A 19680-nucleotide genomic window follows, 5' to 3' on the forward strand; every position below is an offset into this window, starting at 1 on the left:
GTCCAGTGTTGGTGATGGCGTGCCCACTGGAGCCACTTCTTCTTGTTTTTAGCTGATAGGAGTGGAACCCAGTGTGGTCGTCTGCTGCAATAGCCCATCTGTGACCAGAACCGACGAGTTGTGTGTTCCGAGATGCCGTTCTGCACACCACTGTTGTACTGTGCCGTTATTTGCCTGTTTGTAGCACGCATGTTAGCTTGCACCATTGTTGCCATTCTCATTTGACCTCTCATCAACGAGCTGTTTTCACCCACAGGACTGCTGCTGACTGGATGTTTTTTGTTTGTCGCACCATTCTCTGTAAACCCTAGAAACTGTCATGCGTGAAAAGCCTAGGAGGCCATCTGGCCAACGATCACACCACGCTCAAAGTCGCTTAGGACACTTGTTTTGCCCATTCTAACGTTCAATTGAACAGTAACTGAATGCCTGTCTGCCTGCTTTATATAGCAAGCCACGGCCACGTGACTCACTGTCTACAGGAGCGAACCATTTTCATGAACGGGGTGGTGTACCTAATAAACTGGCCACTGAGTGTATATTAACAATTATAATAATAAATTTTATTTGGTAGATGCCTTTCAGGACATCGTACATAAAATCTATTTAATTCAGGCCTATGTAATGAATCTGAATTATGCTTGAATATTTACTGGGGGAAAAAAACTAGAAAAACAAATTGTAGCAAATCAGCTCTTCGCTTTCAAAATAAGGGGCGGGTTCTGGCACGTGTCACTTACTGCTACCATGTGCTGTAAACAGTAGCTATCGCTGTGCAGGCTGGGCTACACTGTCCAGTAACTCAGTGTCTGACAGGGAAAAGGCTTTCGATAACTCAGATTGGAGTAGAGGGATTTTATTGTTAACCATTTAAACTAGAGCTCTCAAATCCAACAAAGGAATTGAGGCAAACCAAAGAATGATTGATGACTTCTCTACAGAACCAGTACACACCCAGTCCCAGTGACGATCTAAAGGCAGTCCCTTAGGTGGAAACAATATTGAACTTAAAATAACTGTCATCTCAACTCAAATGAAAACTCCCAGAAAACCTATGGGGAATTATTATCAAGCAAAAGTTATTCCACTCAAACAATGCATAATGTGGCATTCAATATGTGTAATGTTCTGTGTGCATGCCATGCTTACCATACATTTTATATCTAGTCCCCCTAATAGGGGTGAGGTGAAGGGACTCACACAAGGCACAATGTTTTTCTCAGAACAAAGTCTGTGGCTTTACACAGCTGGGTCTAAGCGAAGCGGGACTGTAGCGATGTGGGGTTGAACTTGCAGTACTCCTCAGACCTCTATGTTGATCTTAGCAAAGCGGTACTGCATTGATCCAGGGTTCCGTAGCAGCACCAATCCTCTCTGGCTGTCAGGCTGTCTGAGCAGGGTGTGTAGCAGGCCAGTGAGGCTGAGGAACCCCAGAGCCTCCCCACAGCCAGCCGACAGGGAGAAGTCCCCCTGGGTCACCCAGCCCAGAGTCACCCTGGAGCAGTGGGAGGTGACGCTGGGCAGGGGCTCCGGCCAGAGACCCAGGGTCAGGGCTGAGGTACAGGAGGAAGAGGGGGTGGTGATGTCTGGACCCAGAGTGAGGCTGGAAGAGGAACTAGGCTCAGGACCAGGGTTGACACTAGGGGCTGAGGTGGAGGCAGGGTCAGACTGCTTGTTTAAAGGCTTGGCGGAGGAAGATGCTCCAGGTTTGTTGTGGTCCTTCTTGTGTAGGCGTTTGACACGGCTCTTGAAGTGGTCAGTGTGGAGAGGCTCCTGGGGGCCGGTGCAGCCCGGCTCCTTCCCAACCAGCTGGAGGTCATCTGCGGTGGGGACACACACCAGAGCGTGCTGCTCCGGTTGGCCCTTGGTGAGGAGGGAGAGACGGGTCCACACCAGGCTGCCTCCACCGTGGGCCGAGAGGAGAGATGCTGCAACGTTACGGTTGAGTGGTGGCGTTGAGCCCAGGTTACGTGCCCTCTGACATTTAGAGGAAGTGGGGCGACACCAAGCTGACAGCTGCCTTAGAGACTTCCTGTTCCTGTAGAACACAGAGACAAACAATCAGGGATCAGTGTTCATACTGCAGAACACAAACAACCAATCATGGCTCAGCGTTTATATTGTGGAACACCCAATCACAGCTCAGCGTTTATATAATATTGCCACTACTTCTAGGAAAGCCACTTTGTACCCTCAGTGAACCACCAAAGTGGTCTTAAAGGTATGAAATGTTTTTTTTTTTTTTTTACCGCCCAGTGATTTCCAGCGCCACAAAATGGATGCAGCCAAAACGCAGTAAAATCGAATAACATTTGAGCTCATGAAGTCAGCCATTACTCTAAGCTGCTGATTTTACGAGGACAATCTCTGATGTATGGCAGTAATTTGGGTCTGGATGTTCTCATCATGAAAGGTAGGCTGGGGAGGGGTTATGCATCAGAGCTGTCAAACACTACGCTACACTTTGGGGAAAAAAGGTAAAGTCATTATTAAAACAAAAATAGGGGTCTTTATAAAGGTGATAAGCAATTATTCAAACATTATGAATTAATACTATTAGTTATGCAGAGGAGAGGATGAAACTAATAGTAGATGTAATGAAACACACTTTAATACTGAGATTCAGGGCTCTAGTCAATCTGTAAAGCTGAAGCGCTACAGATTCCGCTATAGAAATGTAAAGATGATGTCCTATTGAGCCGACGTATGCAGCGTTTACCGTGAATGCAGTCTCTGCTAAAGCGGGAACGTTGCCTTTAAAATGTCAATCACGCTGTAAAGATGAACTCCAACGACACGGATTGAATAGAGCCCTAACAGAATATGAGGAGGACATTGGATTTAGGAATTTTCCCTTACAAAACATGTCGTTTGTGATGTGAAAACATGGGCTAAGCAGGATACTATAAGCTAGTTAAGATGTGTCTTATAGACAGGTTAGCTGACAACGTCACGAAAAATGAAAAATAAGTGCACACTTCAAATGGGGCAGAAGGCCGTGTGTTGTAATGATTCTGGATGGTCAGATTGTTGCTAGTTATGACAAGAAGCTGCCTTGTGGGGAATCGTAAGTGACTCATTTCAGCTAGTTATCTTGTTCTTGATACCATGTCTTGTTTAGAGGTGTTATGACTGATGTCATGTCTATGCTAATATGGCAAACATTCGCTAGATAGCTAACCAACAACAACTGTAACGATGGATTTGAGAGACAACAAGTCCTCATTCTGCAAATGTATTTATGTTTTCAATAAACATTGGAGACTAAATATAGTTTACATGTCAACAATCTAAGCCAACCCCGTCTGTTTTGTCCCATAGTTGCACACGTCTGTTTTGTTGAATACTCGATTCTGATTGGGTAGAAGGGCATTCTAGAGTGTGCATTAACTTCAGATATACGGACAGTTGAGAAGAAATTGGACACCTCTGAAGTAGTTCCAACAATAGATGCCTCATAACGTTCTAAATCACTGCACCAAGCGGCCCTACCACATGGTCCATTATTTACAGATGATGTCCAGAGCTCAGTGTTTAACCCTTACATATACAGCATCATCCATAAGTGGCATCTACCTCAAGACTGTGAAGTTACTCTGGGGTGGTGTCACTTCCTGTTCCATCGGTGCGACAGCCTCCTCTCCACCTCCTCCCTCCTTCACAATCAACTCCCACTCCTCGGCCAGCTGTTGCCAGGGACAACGGAACGGAGCCAGGCAGCCGTGTTTGATGTAATTGGTCCGTTTGGCTGGTGGGCGCCTACAGAGGTCAGGGGTCATGCTCTAGTCAAACTGTTTCAGGGCACGAGGGGCAGCCCAGCCGTTTAAATAACAATAATCCATAACACAGTCATTAGCCTCCACTGGAAATTAGCTCAATACCAAACACAAAGGATAGTTTATATTAAACTCTCACCAGTAATCTGACTTGAATCTCAATAACAGTGTTATTACAGATCCTTTATTAATATGTTGGTTTGAGGGCCATTACATACATTATGGAACATCCAGAATACCAGTGAGTTGGACTTTCTTTATCGAACATTGAGTTTTTCCCTCAATCCACCTGGAGTTACATCAGGTGATACCAACCCCCTCCTCAATACACCTGGAGTTACATCAGGTTGGTATCCCCTCCTCACCTCCTGAACTTGGCCAGCAGCTCAGCCTCCTGCTCTTCCTGGAAGCGTGCTCCTGCAGGGCAGTCTGGGTAGTCGTGGGGAAAGTGAGGCTCTCCTTTATTCTGGGCGTGTTTCAGACTCATCCTCAGCCCTCCGATTCGTACTCCTCTATAAACCTGAAGGAGAGGAGAGGAGGTGGAGGGGGTTGAATAGACATGTTTGTAGTGATTAGTAATTTGTCTACATAAAGGAGGGGGTCCTCAAAAAGCACTATATCCACATTGTAAGTAGTGCACTATATAGGAAATTAGGTAGCATTGGGTCCTGGTCTAAAGTAGTGCACTATATAGGGAATAAGGTACCATTGGGTCCTGGTCTAAAGTAGTGCACTATATAGGGAATAAGGTACCATTTAAGCTGCAACATCAGTGTGTAGTCCATACCAGAGGTACCCAGAAGGCCATGCCCCAGGCCTTTGGTAGCAGCAGGTCCCAGCCCGTCCCCCAGGACCCCATCTCTGTGCCCTGGCTCTTCCCAGACTGCTGCACCAGTAGGACGGGTACTCTACCCTGCAGGGGGGTGGGTAGTCTGGAGCCTGGGACCAGAACATCATTACGCAGTCTGTTTAGTTCCTGCAGACAGAGAGAGGAATGATATGGGAGACACAAACCACGTTTCCATCCAAAGTTTTTATGCAAGTCACGGCGTATGAAAATAAATCACCACAGGTGTGACCGTATGATAATAAATCACCACAGCTGTGACCGCATGATAATAATTCACCACAGCTGTGACCGTATGATAATAAATCACCACAGCTGTGACCGTATGATAATAAATCACCACAGCTGTGACCGTATGATAATAAATCACCACAGCTGTGACCGCATGATAATAATTCACCACAGGTGTGACCGTATGATAATAAATCACCACAGGTGTGACCGTATGATAATAATTCACCACAGGTGTGATAGAAACAGTGTCGCTACAATTTCACAAATGTCAACAGAAAAATGTTCCTTAGACATGGCCTGATCTTTTTGTGTTGGTAAAATGTATTATGCAAAGTAAACTTGGAGTCAGGCCATGATATGTTACGTTGTACTACCACTACCACGAGGAGAAGCATTAAGAGTTTATAGGCAGATGAAATAAGTTCAGCTGAGCTTCATGGTGGTGATGGAGGGTGATGAGCTTCATGGTGGTGATGGAGGGTGATGAGCTTCATGGTGGTGATGGAGGGTGATGAGCTTCATGGTGGTGATGGAGGGTGATGAGCTTCATGGTGGTGATGGAGGGTGATGAGCTTCATGGTGGTGATGGAGGGTGCTGAGCTTCATGGTGGTGATGGAGGGTGCTGAGCTTCATGGTGGTGATGGAGGGTGATGAGCTTCATGGTGGTGATGGAGGGTGATGAGCTTCATGATGGTGATGAGCTTCATGGTGGTGATGGAGGGTGATGAGCTTCATGGTGGTGATGGAGGGTGATGAGCTTCATGGTGGTGATGGAGGGTGATGAGCTTCATGTACATTTCCAATAAATAGAGGGTTTTATTTGAATGCTGGTGACATGATGATCAACGCTTGGCTGCCAATTACCAAATAAAAATATCGCTCTTTTCCATATTTCACCATATAACCTACCCTGTCCACTGTCAGTGAACTGTTGTCTATAGAACATGTTCCAGAACCTGTTGTCTATAGAACATGGTCCAGAACCTGTTGTCTATAGAACATGGTCCAGAACCTGTTGTCTATAGAACATGGTCTAGAACATGGTCCAGAACCTGTTGTCTATAGAACATGGTCCAGAACCTGTTGTCTATAGAACATGGTCCAGAACCTGTTGTCTATAGAACATGGTCCAGAACCTGTTGTCTATAGAACATGGTCCAGAACCTGTTGTCTATAGAACATGGTCCAGAACCTGTTGTCTATAGAACATGGTCCAGAACCTGTCAGGGAACTGTTGTCTATAGAACATGGTCCAGAACCTGTCAGGGAACTGTTGTCTATATAATATGGTCCAGAACCTGACAGGGAACATTGGCTATATAGCTTAACAGTTTCTGTGACAAAACCATAGAGTTGAAAATGCGATGGAAGCCCATCTAACTTGTATTGTTTATTCGGTACATGGGAATTTAACAACAGAAGGTATTTTTATCTGCAACAAGTCAATGTGATGGAAATCTCTGGTGGGAAAATGTGCATATTGTTTTTATGCTGAGTTTTGAATATTCACATGAAAATCTGTCGCCAATTGGATGGAAACCTAGCTACAGATGCAGTCAAGGATTCAATTAAACAGCAGGGTGGATTCTTGGAGAACAATCAAACATGACAGAGGAAAAAAGATTGGACTCTTCTTCCTGGGTAGAGTCTCCTGGGGGACACACATTTAGTAATGATATATTGACAGACATGATGCTATGGTTCAGTACCTGGTCTGTCATCTTGTTGTGTGTGACATTGTCGCGGACAGACCGGTCCCACAGGGAACTCTGGCTGAGGTGTTCAGGGATCCCCTTTAACATCAGTTCCCTCCTCCTCTCCTCGTTCTCTCCTGAAACAACATGACAGAGGGCATACTCCCGTATGACCAGGTACTCAGGAGAGTGTGTAGACCGGAGGAAGCACCCAACTAGCTGGCAACATCTATGGCTTCACCTAGTAGCTCTATAGACCTATATCCACTAAATCAGGAAGAAGAAGTGTGTGATGCAACACCCAGCCAGGTACTAAAAAGGTAAATAAGGAAGTGTGTGTGACCCTCTGAGGGTGTGGTCTGAGCACAGGGTCCTGCCAGGATTCGAACCTGGGACATCTGCATGGACGAGCAGAGGCTCCCCAGGAGCACAGGACCAGAGAAGTACCACAACCAGCCTCAGACAGGACCAGAAGACCAGAGAAGTACACACAGAACCTCCCTACCCACACAGCCTCAGGACCTATTCCCAGGACTATCACATTCACAAACACAGGGTCCTGTTCAGCAGGGCACAATGTATTACATTTTCTTGCATGCGTTCTTATTGGATATTAGGTAGTAGGGCTACCTCACAGTTTCACTCCTATTTGTGTGTTCTGAGCATGGCCCAGGTATAAATCACCCTAAAGGAGTATAATAATGTAATGTCAACTATATCCGACCTGTCTGAACCACCCCCACCCTTTCTGCTGGCTCAGAGGTTACCTTGTTCCTTCCTGATGTCGGACACGACCATGCTTCTCTTGTTTGGTAAGGTCAATCTGGGGTCATCCACCGTCAGACCCAGAACTGAGCCGGCTGGGACCTCTGCTGTGGAGTACACACCTGAGGGGGAGGAGACAGACAGGCACAGACATGAGTTACGCTTTGGTGCCTCTAGGGCCATTCAGAAAACTGATTGAGGACCTTATTACGGATGAATGTGTGTTTCCTATGACCGTGTTTTAGTTTCTGCTTTGCATTTTCTATTTATTTTTGTCATTTAGGGCTCATCTGCATAAAGAGACCCTGGTCTCAGTATGACTCCCTGATCAAATAAAGGATATATATATATATATATATATATATACACAGTACCAGTCAAAGGTTTGGACACACCTACTCATTCAAGGGTTTTTCCTTTATTTGTACTATTGTCTACATTGTAGAATAGTAGTGAAGACATCAAAACTATGAAATAACACATATGGAATCATGTAGTAACCAAAAAAGTGTTAAACAAACATGGTTAGCAGATGTTATTGCGAGTGTAGCGAAATGCTTGTGCTTCTAGTTCCGACAGTGCAGCAATATCTAGCAAGTAATATCTAACAGTTCCACAACAAATATCTAATACACACAAATCTAAATAAAGGAATGGAATAAGAATACATAAATATACGGATGAGCAATGTCATTATCAGAGCGATATAGCCTAAGATGCAATGGATAGTATAGAATACAGTATGTACATACGAGATGGGTAATGCAAGATATGTTAACATTATTAAGATACTATAGAATACAGTATATACACATATGAGATTGGTAATGCAAGATATGTAAACATTAAAGTGGCATTATTAAAGTGACTAGTGTTCCATTTCTTAAAGTGGCCAGTGATTTCAATAGGCTATTGTGCTAGTTGATGGCTATTTAACAGTCTGATGGCCTTGAGATAGAAGCTGTTTTTCATTCTCTCGGTCCCAGCTTTGATGCACCTGTTCTGACCTCGCCTTCTGAATGATAGCGGGGTGAACAGGCAGTGGCTCGGGTGGTAGTTGTCCTTGATTATCTTTTTGGCCTTCCTGTGACATCGGGTGCTGTAGGTGTCCTGGATGGCAGGTAGTTTCCCCCGGTGATGCGTTGGGCAGACCGCACCACCCTCTGGAGAGCCCTGCGGTTGTGGGCGGTGCAGTTGCCGTACCAGGCGGTGATACAGCCCGACAGGATGCTCTCAATTGTGCATCTGTAAAAGTTTGTGAGGGTTTTAGGTGACAGGCCAAATTTCTTCAGCCTCCTGAGGTTGAAGAGGCTCTGTTGTGCCTTCTTCACCACACTGTCTGTGTGGGTGGATCATTTCAGTTTGTCAGTGATGTGTACGCCGAGGAACATAAAACTTTCCACCTTCTCCACTGCGGTCCCGTCGATGTGGATAGGGGGGTGCACCCTCTGCTGTTTCCTGAAGTCCACGATCAGCTCCTTTGTTTTGTTGACATTGAGTGAGATGTTATTTTCCTGGCACCACTCTCCCAGGGCCCTCACCTCCTCCCTGTAGGCGGTCTCGTCATTGTTGGTAATCAAGCCTACTACTGTTGTGTCGTCTGCAAACTTGATGATTGAGTTGAAGGCGTGCGTGGCCATGCAGTCATGGTTGAACAGGGAGTACAGGAGGGGGCTGAGCACACATCCTTGTGGGGCCCCAGTGTTGAGGATCAGCGAAGTTGAGGTGTTGTTTCCTACCTTCACCACCTGGGGGCAGCCCGTCAGGAAGTCCAGGACCCAGTTGCACAGGGCGGGGTTGACACCCAGGGCCTCGAGCTTAATGATGAGCTTGGAGGGTACTATGGTGTTGAATGCTGATCTATAGTCAATGAACAGCATTCTTACATAGGTATTCCTCTTGTCCAGATGGGATAGGGCAGTGTGCAGCGTGATGGCGATTGCATCGTCTGTGGACCTATTGGGGCGGGGTAAGCAAATTGAAGTGAATCTAGGGTGACAGGTAAGGTAGAGGTGATATGATCCTTGACTAGTCTCTCAAAGCACTTCATGATGACTGAAGTGAGTTCTACGGGTCGATAGTCATTTAGTTCAGTTACCTTTGCTTTCTTGGGTACAGGAACAATGGTGGCCATCTTGAAGCATGTGGGGACAGCAGACTGAGATAGGGAGAGATTGAATATGTCCATAAACACACCAGCCAGCTGGTCTGCGCATGCTCTGAGGACGTGGCTAGGAATGCTGTCTGGGCATTCAACCTTGCGAGGGTTAACACGTCTTGCAGCAAGACGTCGGTGTCCGCGACGTGGCTGGTTTTCTTATTGTAGTCTGTCTGTAGACCCTGCCACTTACGTCTCCTGTCTGACCCGTTGAATTGCGACTCCACTTTGTGTCTATATTGATGTTTTGCCTGTTTGATTGCCTTGCGGAGTGAGTAGCTACACTGTTTGTATTCTGCCATATTCCCAGTCACCTTGCCATGGTTAAATGCGGTGGTTCGTGCTTTCAGTTTTTCGCGAATGCTGCCATCTATCCACGGTTTCTGGTTAGGGTAGGTTTTAATAGTCACAGTGGGTACGACATCTCCTATACACTTCCTTATAAACCCACTCACCGAATCAGCGTATACGTCTATATTATTCCAGGTGACTACCTCATGAAGCTGGTTGAGAGAATGCCAAGCGTGTGCAAAGCTGTCATTAGGCAAAGGGTGGCTACTTTGAAGAATCTCAAATATAAAATATATTTTGATTTGTTTAACACTTCTTTGGTTACTACATGATTCCATATGTGTTATTTCATAGTTTTGAGGTCTTCACTATTATTCTACAATGTAGAAAATAGTAAAAACAAAGAAAAACCTTGGAATGAGTAGGTGTGTCCAAACCTTTGACTGGTACTGTATATATTTGGTTTAAATACACAAAGTATACAATAACAACTACTCTGAATGTTGATACATGACATGATAATAAAGTTGATCTAATCCAGGGCTCTCCAACCCTGTTCCTAGAGAGATACCTTCCTGTATGTTTTAACTCCAACCCTGTTCCTGGAGAGATACCTTCCTGTATGTTTTAACTCCAACCCTGTTCCTAGAGAGATACCTTCCTGTATGTTTTAACTCCAACCCTGTTCCTAGAGAGATACCTTCCTGTAGGTTTTAACTCCAACCCTGTTCCTAGAGAGATACCTTCCTGGAGGTTTTAACTCCAACCCTGTTCCTAGAGAGATACCTTCCTGTAGGTTTTAACTCCAACCCTGTTCCTGGAGAGATACCTTCCTGTATGTTTTAACTCCAACCCTGTTCCTAGAGAGATACCTTCCTGTAGGTTTTAAGTCCAACCCTGTTCCTGGAGAGATACCTTCCTGTAGGTTTTAACTCCAACCCTGTTCCTGGAGAGATACCTTCCTGTATGTTTTAACTCCAACCCTGTTCCTGGAGAGATACCTTCCTGTAGGTTTTAACTCCAACCCTGTTCCTAGAGAGATACCTTCCTGTAGGTTTTAACTCCAACCCTGTTCCTGGAGAGATACCTTCCTGTAGGTTTTAACTCCAACCCTGTTCCTGGAGAGATACCTTCCTGTATGTTTTAACTCCAACCCTGTTCCTAGAGAGATACCTTCCTGTAGGTTTTAACTCCAACCCTGTTCCTGGAGAGATACCTTCCTGTATGTTTTAACTCCAACCCTGTTCCTAGAGAGATACCTTCCTGTAGGTTTTAACTCCAACCCTGTTCCTAGAGAGATACCCTCCTGTAGGTTTTAACTCCAACCCTAATCTAGCGCACGATTCTAATAATTAGCTGGTTGATAAGCTGAATCAGGTTAGTTACAGCTGGGGTTGAAACAAAAACCTACAGGAGGGTAGCTCTCCAGGAACAGGATTGGAGAGCCCTGATCTATAATAATAATAATAATAAGCCATTTAGCAGACGCTTTTATCCAAAGCGACTTACAGTCATGTGTGCATACATTTTTACGTATGGGTGGTCCCGGGGATCGAACCCACTACCCTGGCATTACAAGCACCATGCTCTACCAATTGAGCTACAGAGGACCACAAAATGTTACAATGTTTGTAATTACATTTTAGTAATTTAGCAGATGCTCTTTTCCAGAGCGACTTACAGTTAGTGAGTGCATACATTTTTCAAACTGCCCCCCCCCCCCGTGGGAATCGAACCCACAACCCTGGCGTTGCAAGCGCCATGCTCTATCAACTGAGCTACAGGGGGACTGTAATCTAATGAATTGATGTAATGAATGAGGAATGTAGCTGTAAGTAACCCACCTTTGAGGATGTTGAAGACACCAGCTTGTTGTCGATGAAGAGTCATGTTACAGTCATCTCTGCAGTGATCTGACCACCAGAAGGGAGACGGTCCGGCTTTACTAGCAGCCTGAAATAAAGACAGAACACCTGACTAACGCCTTACACTGGAACATACAGGATATTAGCTGGCCTCTAGATAAATCATCCCAGGTTACAGGATATTAGCTGGTCTCTAGATAAATCATCCCAGGTTACAGGATATTAGCTGGTCTCTAGATAAATCATCCCAGGTTACAGGATATTAGCTGGTCTCTAGATAAATCATCCCAGGTTACAGGATATTAGCTGGTCTCTAGATAAATCATCCCAGGTTACAGGATATTAGCTGGCCTCTAGATAAATCATCCCAGGTTACAGGATATTAGCTGGTCTCTAGATAAATCATCCCAGGTTACAGGATATTAGCTGGTCTCTAGATAAATCAACCCAGGTTACAGGATATTAGCTGGTCTCTAGATAAATCATCCCAGGTTACAGGATATTAGCTGGTCTCTAGATAAATCATCCCAGGTTACAGGATATTAGCTGGCCTCTAGATAAATCATCCCAGGTTACAGGATATTAGCTGGTCTCTAGATAAATCATCCCAGGTTACAGGATATTAGCTGGTCTCTAGATAAATCATCCCAGGTTACAGGATATTAGCTGGTCTCTAGATAAATCATCCCAGGTTACAGGATATTAGCTGGCCTCTAGATAAATCATCCCAGGTTACAGGATATTAGCTGGTCTCTAGATAAATCATCCCAGGTTACAGGATATTAGCTGGTCTCTAGATAAATCATCCCAGGTTACAGGATATTAGCTGGTCTCTAGATAAATCATCCCAGGTTACAGGATATTAGCTGGCCTCTAGATAAATCATCCCAGGTTCTTACATCACAGTGTGTGGCAGGGGCCAAGGTTTCAGTCAGAACGGAATGTGATAGAGGTCCAATCAGACGATAGCGCACCATCTCCATGGTGAGGTCACTGCAAAACAACAGTAAACAACAACAACATCCATGAAGTACACACGGTTGAGAATAAAGGGAGGGTTTATAAATTGACAGAAAACAATAAAATATATGACTAAATCAAACCTGATGTATTAACATTCAGGAAGTCTTCACACCATCAAGGTGCCAACCTCCAGACACAGCTAACACGTACATGTGCGTAGAGCTTCAAGAGCCTCTGAAAGCAGTAAGGTTTGAACCAACCTGATGACTATGCCAGTGGTGCAGGACCTCCAGGTGACAGGTGTGGTAGCAGACGTGGTGCTGTTCCCCAGGAGCTTCTTGGCTGGTGGCCCTGCAGCCTCACGCTCCCCCGAGGACCACTTCCTCTTAGAACCAGAACCAGAGGCCTGCTCAGCCTCAGGACAAGCCCCAGGACCATGGGCCAGAGTGGGGGTAGGGGCTGGGGTAGAGGTGGGCGCCAGGGCTGGCTGTGGGACAGGGAGCTCCACTGGAGCAGGTGGAAGTACAGCCTCAGAACACTGACAGACAGCCTGCAGCTCTGGGAGGAGGTCCTGAAAACGGTTACAACAGTCATTACACAGCAGTTACTTTAAGTATGAATAATGAAAGCACTACAGCGCCAGGCCTACTGACTATGAATAGTATTACCCTGTCACTTTACAGTATAAGATGGTACTGTACTGATCCCAAAGGGGACATATGATTGATGGTACTGTACTGATCCCAAAGGGGACATCTGATTGATGGTACTGTACTGATCCCAAAGGGGACATCTGATTGATGGTACTGTACTGATCCCAAAGGGGACATCTGATTGATGGTACTTTACTGATCCCAAAGGGGACATTTGATTGATGGTACTTTACTGATCCCAAAGGGGACATCTGATTGATGGTACTGTACTGATCCCAAAGGGGACATCTGATTGATGGTACTGTACTGATCCCAAAGGGGACATCTGATTGATGGTACTGTACTGATCCCAAAGGGGACATCTGATTGATGGTACTGTACTGATCCCAAAGGGGACATCTGATTGATGGTACTGTACTGATCCCAAAGGGGACATCTTATTGATGGTACTGTACTGATCCCAAAGGGGACATCTGATTGATGGTACTTTACTGATCCCAAAGGGAACATCTGATTGATGGTACTTTACTGATCCCAAAGGGGACATCTGATTGATAGTACTTTACTGATCCCAAAGGGGACATCTGATTGATGGTAATGTACTGATCCCAAAGGGGACATCTGATTGATGGTAATGTACTGATCCCAAAGGGGACATCTGATTGATGGTAATGTACTGATCCCAAAGGGGACATCTGATTGATGGTACTGTACTGATCCCAAAGGGGACATCTGATTGATGGTACTTTACTGATCCCAAAGGGGACATCTGATTGATGGTACTGTACTGATCCCAAAGGGGACATCTGATTGATGGTACTGTACTGATCCCAAAGGGGACATCTGATTGATGGTACTTTACTGATCCCAAAGGGGACATCTGATTGATGGTACTGTACTGATCCCAAAGGGAACATCTGATTGCACCAGCTTATAGACAACGATAAAGACATTACACCATCAATTAATAGTTGAATGGTTGCTCAATACTTCTAATACTGATTGATTCTGCATTTTAGTTCCTCTGACCGGTTTCATGGTGGGGTGCGCCCAGATCCACAGCTGTCTGTGTGTTGATCCCTGGGAGCCCTGGTCGTCCTGGCCCCGCCCCTGTGTTCTGGGTCTCCAGAGGAACGTTACAGGCCCCAGGGGCTGGAGAGGGTATTGTTCTGCCCTGTAAACCACCACACTGCCCTGTCTCCTGCCGGACACACACATGGCTGCTGCAAACGTAGGCCCTGTGGTTACAACAGATGTCATCATCAATAATACCGTAAAGCAGGGGTCACATATTTGCTAGACCACCTGACTTGAAGAACCAATCCCACAGCTTTTCAAGTTTTCAAACTTTATACTGAAATACTTGTATATTTCTCGAGACTGATGCTGCGTTTAGACGAGGGACGCAAAAAACGTCATACCAGTCGGCATAGCGGTACAAGAGAGCAAGAAACAAGGTGACGGCAAAAGCAAACCAGCACGACGGTTTGTGTTGCTATGGTGATTTCACTAAACAGCGCAAATCAACATCCGGTATAAAACAACGCTAATGCAGATGGCAAAAGTTGAAATATTTTAACTCTGGTGGCAAGTCCCTTCTACCGTGGCGGCTGATGGCATTCACCGGTCTTTACCGTTGTGCTCTCATTGAAAAACAATGACATCCGGTTTGCCGTCTGCCTCGTACCATCTAAACGCAGCATGATTGACACTGTGGTTTGTTTGTGAGGAGCGAACAGGAAAGCAGTACTCACCAGCTTCCTTGCTGGTCAGCTTAGAGAGGGTAGCTAACAGCTGTTCCTCTGGTCCCTGTAGCTCCACACAGCAGTAGTAGGACATGTCCTGGGTAGAGGGGGATACAGAGGATTCACTTTGGGATACATACCAACACTTCGAAATATGATTTTACTAGTTGGCAACTGCTGTATTCAGATCTGATCACACAGCAAACATTTAAAGCGGTTGTCGCTCATGTTCGTACCGTGTGAACACCTGGGTAGAAAACAGTTGTCATTTATTATATACTTTGAGCTACAGAGACTACTATTTTAGTAATCACAAAGTAAACCTATTTAGAAGAACTATGCACGCATGACTAAGTCGCTTTGGATAAAAGCGTCTGCTAAATGGCATATTATTATTATTATTAAATTATTTAACTTGAAGTCAAGTGTTACCGTTTTCTTTTATACCTGTATTTCCTCTGCGTTTTGAAACTCCAAAGTGTTGTACTTTGAATGTTAAGATGAGTCCATGTCCCTGACTGTTGCCTAGATCTAGCTAAATGCCTGAAAATGACAGACGTTTTCAGGCCTAAACATTTGTCTTATCACAAGTCATGTCCCAGGCCATTAGTTGAGTATATCCACCTACAGTGCCTTCAGAAAGTATTCACAGCCATTGACTTTTTCCAAATTGTTGTTACAGCCTGAATTTAAAAATTAATTAAATGTAGATTTTAAAATCTGTGTGAATAACTTCTGAGTTCATATGTGTTAGAAATTGAGATTTTTCCAGTCTAGCGAAGTTTCCACCCTCGCAAAAGGAAACAGACAAAACCCCCCTCCCTATTTATACTTACTTGTACAAAATATATAATTGGTTGATTGGTTTTTCTTGATTATCTACACCTGGGGTCTGTTCAGGAGAATGGAAATGTACAGAATGTTCAGACAGATTGGAATAGTATATGAAACGGAGTGCTCTATTCATTTTATTTCTATCTGCAACATGCCGTTCCAGATACAGCCTTTCCATTAGTTGAAGGCAGCCAATCCAACATGCCAATCCAGATACAGCCTTTCCATTAGTTGAAGGCAGCCAATCCAATAGTTTCAGAAAAGTTGTTTCTATAATACATAGGTCAGGAAGTATTTGTAAAAAGTATTTGCTTTCTGAGATCTGTATTCAAATAGTTTAGAAAAAGTCATCTTTTAAGGGGATCTGTATTCAAATAATCCCCCAGAAATGTTTTTACAATGCATATTTAAAACTATAGTTATCCCAGGACTGGTGAACTCATAACCTTATTCAGCAGTACTTTGAACTGGGCCTTATAAATCAGTCAATCAATCAAATGTATTTTATATTAGTTGTCCCAAAGTGCTTTACAGATATCCAGCCTAAACAGGTTCAGTGGGTAAAGACACTAACCTGCAGTAGACAGTGGGAGCTCATGGCTCTGCTGCAGGCTCTAACACTAACCTGCAGTAGACAGTGGGAGCTCATGGCTCTGCAGCAGGCTCTAACACTAACCTGCAGTAGACAGTGGGAGCTCATGACTCTGCAGCAGGCTCTAACACTAACCTGCAGTAGACAGTGGGAGCTCATGGCTCTGCAGCAGGCTCTAACACTAACCTGCAGTAGACAGTGGGAGCTCATGGCTCTGCTGCAGGCTCTAACACTAACCTGCAGTAGACAGTGGGAGCTCATGGCTCTGCAGCAGGCTCTAACACTAACCTGCAGTAGACGGTGGGAGCTCATGGCTCTGCAGCAGGCTCTAACGCTAACCTGCAGTAGACAGTGGGAGCTCATGGCTCTGCAGCAGGCTCTAACGCTAACCTGCAGTAGACAGTGGGAGCTCATGGCTCTGTAGCAGGCTCTAACACTAACCTGCAGTAGACAGTGGGAGCTCATGACTCTGCAGCAGGCTCTAACACTAACCTGCAGTAGACAGTGGGAGCTCATGGCTCTGCAGCAGGCTCTAACACTAACCTGCAGTAGACAGTGGGAGCTCATGGCTCTGCAGCAGGCTCTAACACTAACCTGCAGTAGACAGTGGGAGCTCATGGCTCTGCAGCAGGCTCTAACACTAACCTGCAGTAGACAGTGGGAGCTCATGGCTCTGTAGCAGGCTCTAACGCTAACCTGCAGTAGACAGTGGGAGCTCATGGCTCTGCAGCAGGCTCTAACACTAACCTGCAGTAGACAGTGGGAGCTCATGGCTCTGCAGCAGGCTCTAACACTAACCTGCAGTAGACAGTGGGAGCTCATGGCTCTGCAGCAGGCTCTAACACTAACCTGCAGTAGACAGTGGGAGCTCATGGCTCTGCAGCAGGCTCTAACACTAACCTGCAGTAGACAGTGGGAGCTCATGGCTCTGCAGCAGGCTCTAACACTAACCTGCAGTAGACAGTGGGAGCTCATGGCTCTGCAGCAGGCTCTAACACTAACCTGCAGTAGACAGTGGGAGCTCATGGCTCTGCAGCAGGCTCTAACACTAACCTGCAGTAGACAGTGGGAGCTCATGGCTCTGCAGCAGGCTCTAACACTAACCTGCAGTAGACAGTGGGAGCTCATGGCTCTGCAGCAGGCTCTAACACTAACCTGCAGTAGACAGTGGGAGCTCATGGCTCTGCAGCAGGCTCTAACACTAACCTGCAGTAGACAGTGGGAGCTCATGGCTCTGTAGCAGGCTCTAACACTAACCTGCAGTAGACAGTGGGAGCTCATGGCTCTGCTGCAGGCTCTAACACTAACCTGCAGTAGACAGTGGGAGCTCATGGCTCTGTAGCAGGCTCTAACACTAACCTGCAGTAGACAGTGGGAGCTCATGACTCTGCAGCAGGCTCTAACACTAACCTGCAGTAGACAGTGGGAGCTCATGGCTCTGCAGCAGGCTCTAACACTAACCTGCAGTAGACAGTGGGAGCTCATGGCTCTGCAGCAGGCTCTAACACTAACCTGCAGTAGACAGTGGGAGCTCATGGCTCTGCAGCAGGCTCTAACACTAACCTGCAGTAGACAGTGGGAGCTCATGACTCTGCAGCAGGCTCTAACACTAACCTGCAGTAGACATTGGGAGCTCATGGCGCTGCAGCAGGCTCTAACACTAACCTGCAGTAGACAGTGGGAGCTCATGGCTCTGCAGCAGGCTCTGTAACACTTGTAGGTTGGCCTGTCTCCCAGACAGTAGCCCCATCTCTTGACCATGTGGAAGCGCTTGGCGTGCCAGATGTGCGTCTCCAGCCACAGGTTCTTCCGCTGGCGCCGGTTGAACTCCAGAAGCATGTTGCCGTGGCGACGCCGGGCTTTACGGCTCTTCCTCTTGGACTGTTCCTTCTTCACCTTCTGACCAGCCTTCTGACTCTTCTCCAACTGAATGACAGACCAAACATCCAGAATATTTCCACTGCTGGTGTGTAATGTGACTAGTGTGGCTCTAGATGAGACTAGTCATTCCTCCATGTATGGACATGACAATAACAGAACACAGATCTGGGACACCAGGCTATAAAGTCAAGAGAGAGAGACTGTGTTTCACTGTGACTGACTGTGTATGACTGTGTGTGTGACTGAGTGTGACCGTGTGTGACTGAGAGCGTGTGTGTTACTTAGACAAACCCACCATGTTGTTGGCCGTGTCTCTCAGCCTGCAGGGCAGCCTCTTGGTGTCATGGCTCATGGCCCTTCTCCTCATGTGTTTAGGAAGAGCTCCAAACACATGGGAGCTGCCTGTTGTCTTGGTGACGGCCTTCAACATGGCGTTCACCTCTGCTGCCCGGGCCTTGGCAAACGCTGAGGCTGAGGAGAGAGGAGTGCAGGCACAGCACATCACAAAGGCTGGCTGGGATTCAATGTGTTGGAGCAACAGCCATTATTTGCGCGTTCTAAATGCCATTGGATATGCTGTTGATTTGCAGCTGGTTCAACATTGAAACGCAAAAGTGATCAGTAAGAACCTGTATCAGTTTAAAAACCATCAAGACATTGACAACCTTGTGCAGGAAGGTGTTCTTACCAGTGATGTGTTTGGGCAGGTCCTGTGGGTAGCCCCCCTGTCCTCCTCTCTGGTGGCCCCGGACCCAGCCCCCTCCCTGGGAATGGCCTGAGTGAGAGGACCCCTGGCCCCTTGGATGTGGAGACAGATCATGGCCTTGACCTGTAGGGGTGTCCCCTCCGTTCCTCCAGTGTGAGCTGCCCTGGCCCGGGGAGGAATAGGTGACGTTGATCGGCTGGTTCCTCATCTTCTTATCGCGCATCCTGTGTTTGGCTGTAGACATTTTGATAGCTCTGCAGAAAATAAACAATAACATGATATCACTAACTGATAACAAGGCTTATGGTACTGTCAAAATGATCCTATCCTGGGAGTAGGCTACTAGCTACCATTTAAGAGTGAATTGCATGCCCACAGTCACTGTTAGCATGTTATTGTCAGCAAAGCTATGAAAGACATGCCATTCAATCTGCCCTCAGCAAAATAGCTAGCTAGCTAAATTAGCGACTACTTTGCATGCCACAAACAGGCTACGCTAACGAGTTATAAAGTTATCCACTTCCATCACACCACAATGTATTTGTAAAGATAACAGAACATATATTCACTTTCAAATCCTGAATACAGGAGCAGTCATATTTCAAAACCACGCTGTACGCTCACATTTCTGTCTACATCTCTTCCGCATAAATATGACGTATATCTTGTTCCGGT

General features: G+C 45.9%; 1 protein-coding gene across 1 annotated transcript; it reads right to left on the bottom strand.

Annotated features, from left to right (window-relative positions):
* Positions 1-840: 840 nt before the first annotated feature.
* LOC311120330 (ribonucleases P/MRP protein subunit POP1-like) lies at positions 841-19647 on the bottom strand. The gene is made up of 15 exons (XM_084157837.1): positions 19575-19647; positions 18988-19259; positions 18595-18770; positions 18084-18344; positions 15002-15089; positions 14277-14485; positions 12855-13165; positions 12531-12624; positions 11611-11719; positions 7320-7439; positions 6568-6689; positions 4564-4752; positions 4142-4296; positions 3577-3759; positions 841-2038 (listed from the first exon to the last, which is right to left on the bottom strand). Exons 2-15 carry the CDS (start codon positions 19247-19249, stop codon positions 1303-1305), a joined length of 3015 nt encoding a protein of 1004 aa, XP_084013963.1. The 5' UTR covers positions 19250-19259; positions 19575-19647; the 3' UTR covers positions 841-1302.
* Between the last annotated feature and the right edge of the window lie 33 nt (positions 19648-19680).

Source organism: Coregonus lavaretus, assembly GCF_964263955.1.
Source record: "Coregonus lavaretus genome assembly, chromosome: 3".
Taxonomy (NCBI): domain Eukaryota; kingdom Metazoa; phylum Chordata; class Actinopteri; order Salmoniformes; family Salmonidae; genus Coregonus; species Coregonus lavaretus.

What these genes read in the sequence shown, in the direction of transcription:
- LOC311120330 (XM_084157837.1), bottom strand. Translation starts at nt 19,249, where the DNA reads ATGTCTACAGCCAAACACAGGATGCGCGATAAGAAGATGAGGAACCAG. An exon ending in ACCACTGGCATAGTCATCAG is followed by an intron (nt 12,625 to 12,854) that starts GTTGGTTCAAAC and finishes GTTGTTTTGCAG; the next exon opens with TGACCTCACCATGGAGATGG. An exon ending in AGTAACTTCACAGTCTTGAG is followed by an intron (nt 2,039 to 3,576) that starts GTAGATGCCACT and finishes TGTGTTCTACAG; the next exon opens with GAACAGGAAGTCTCTAAGGC.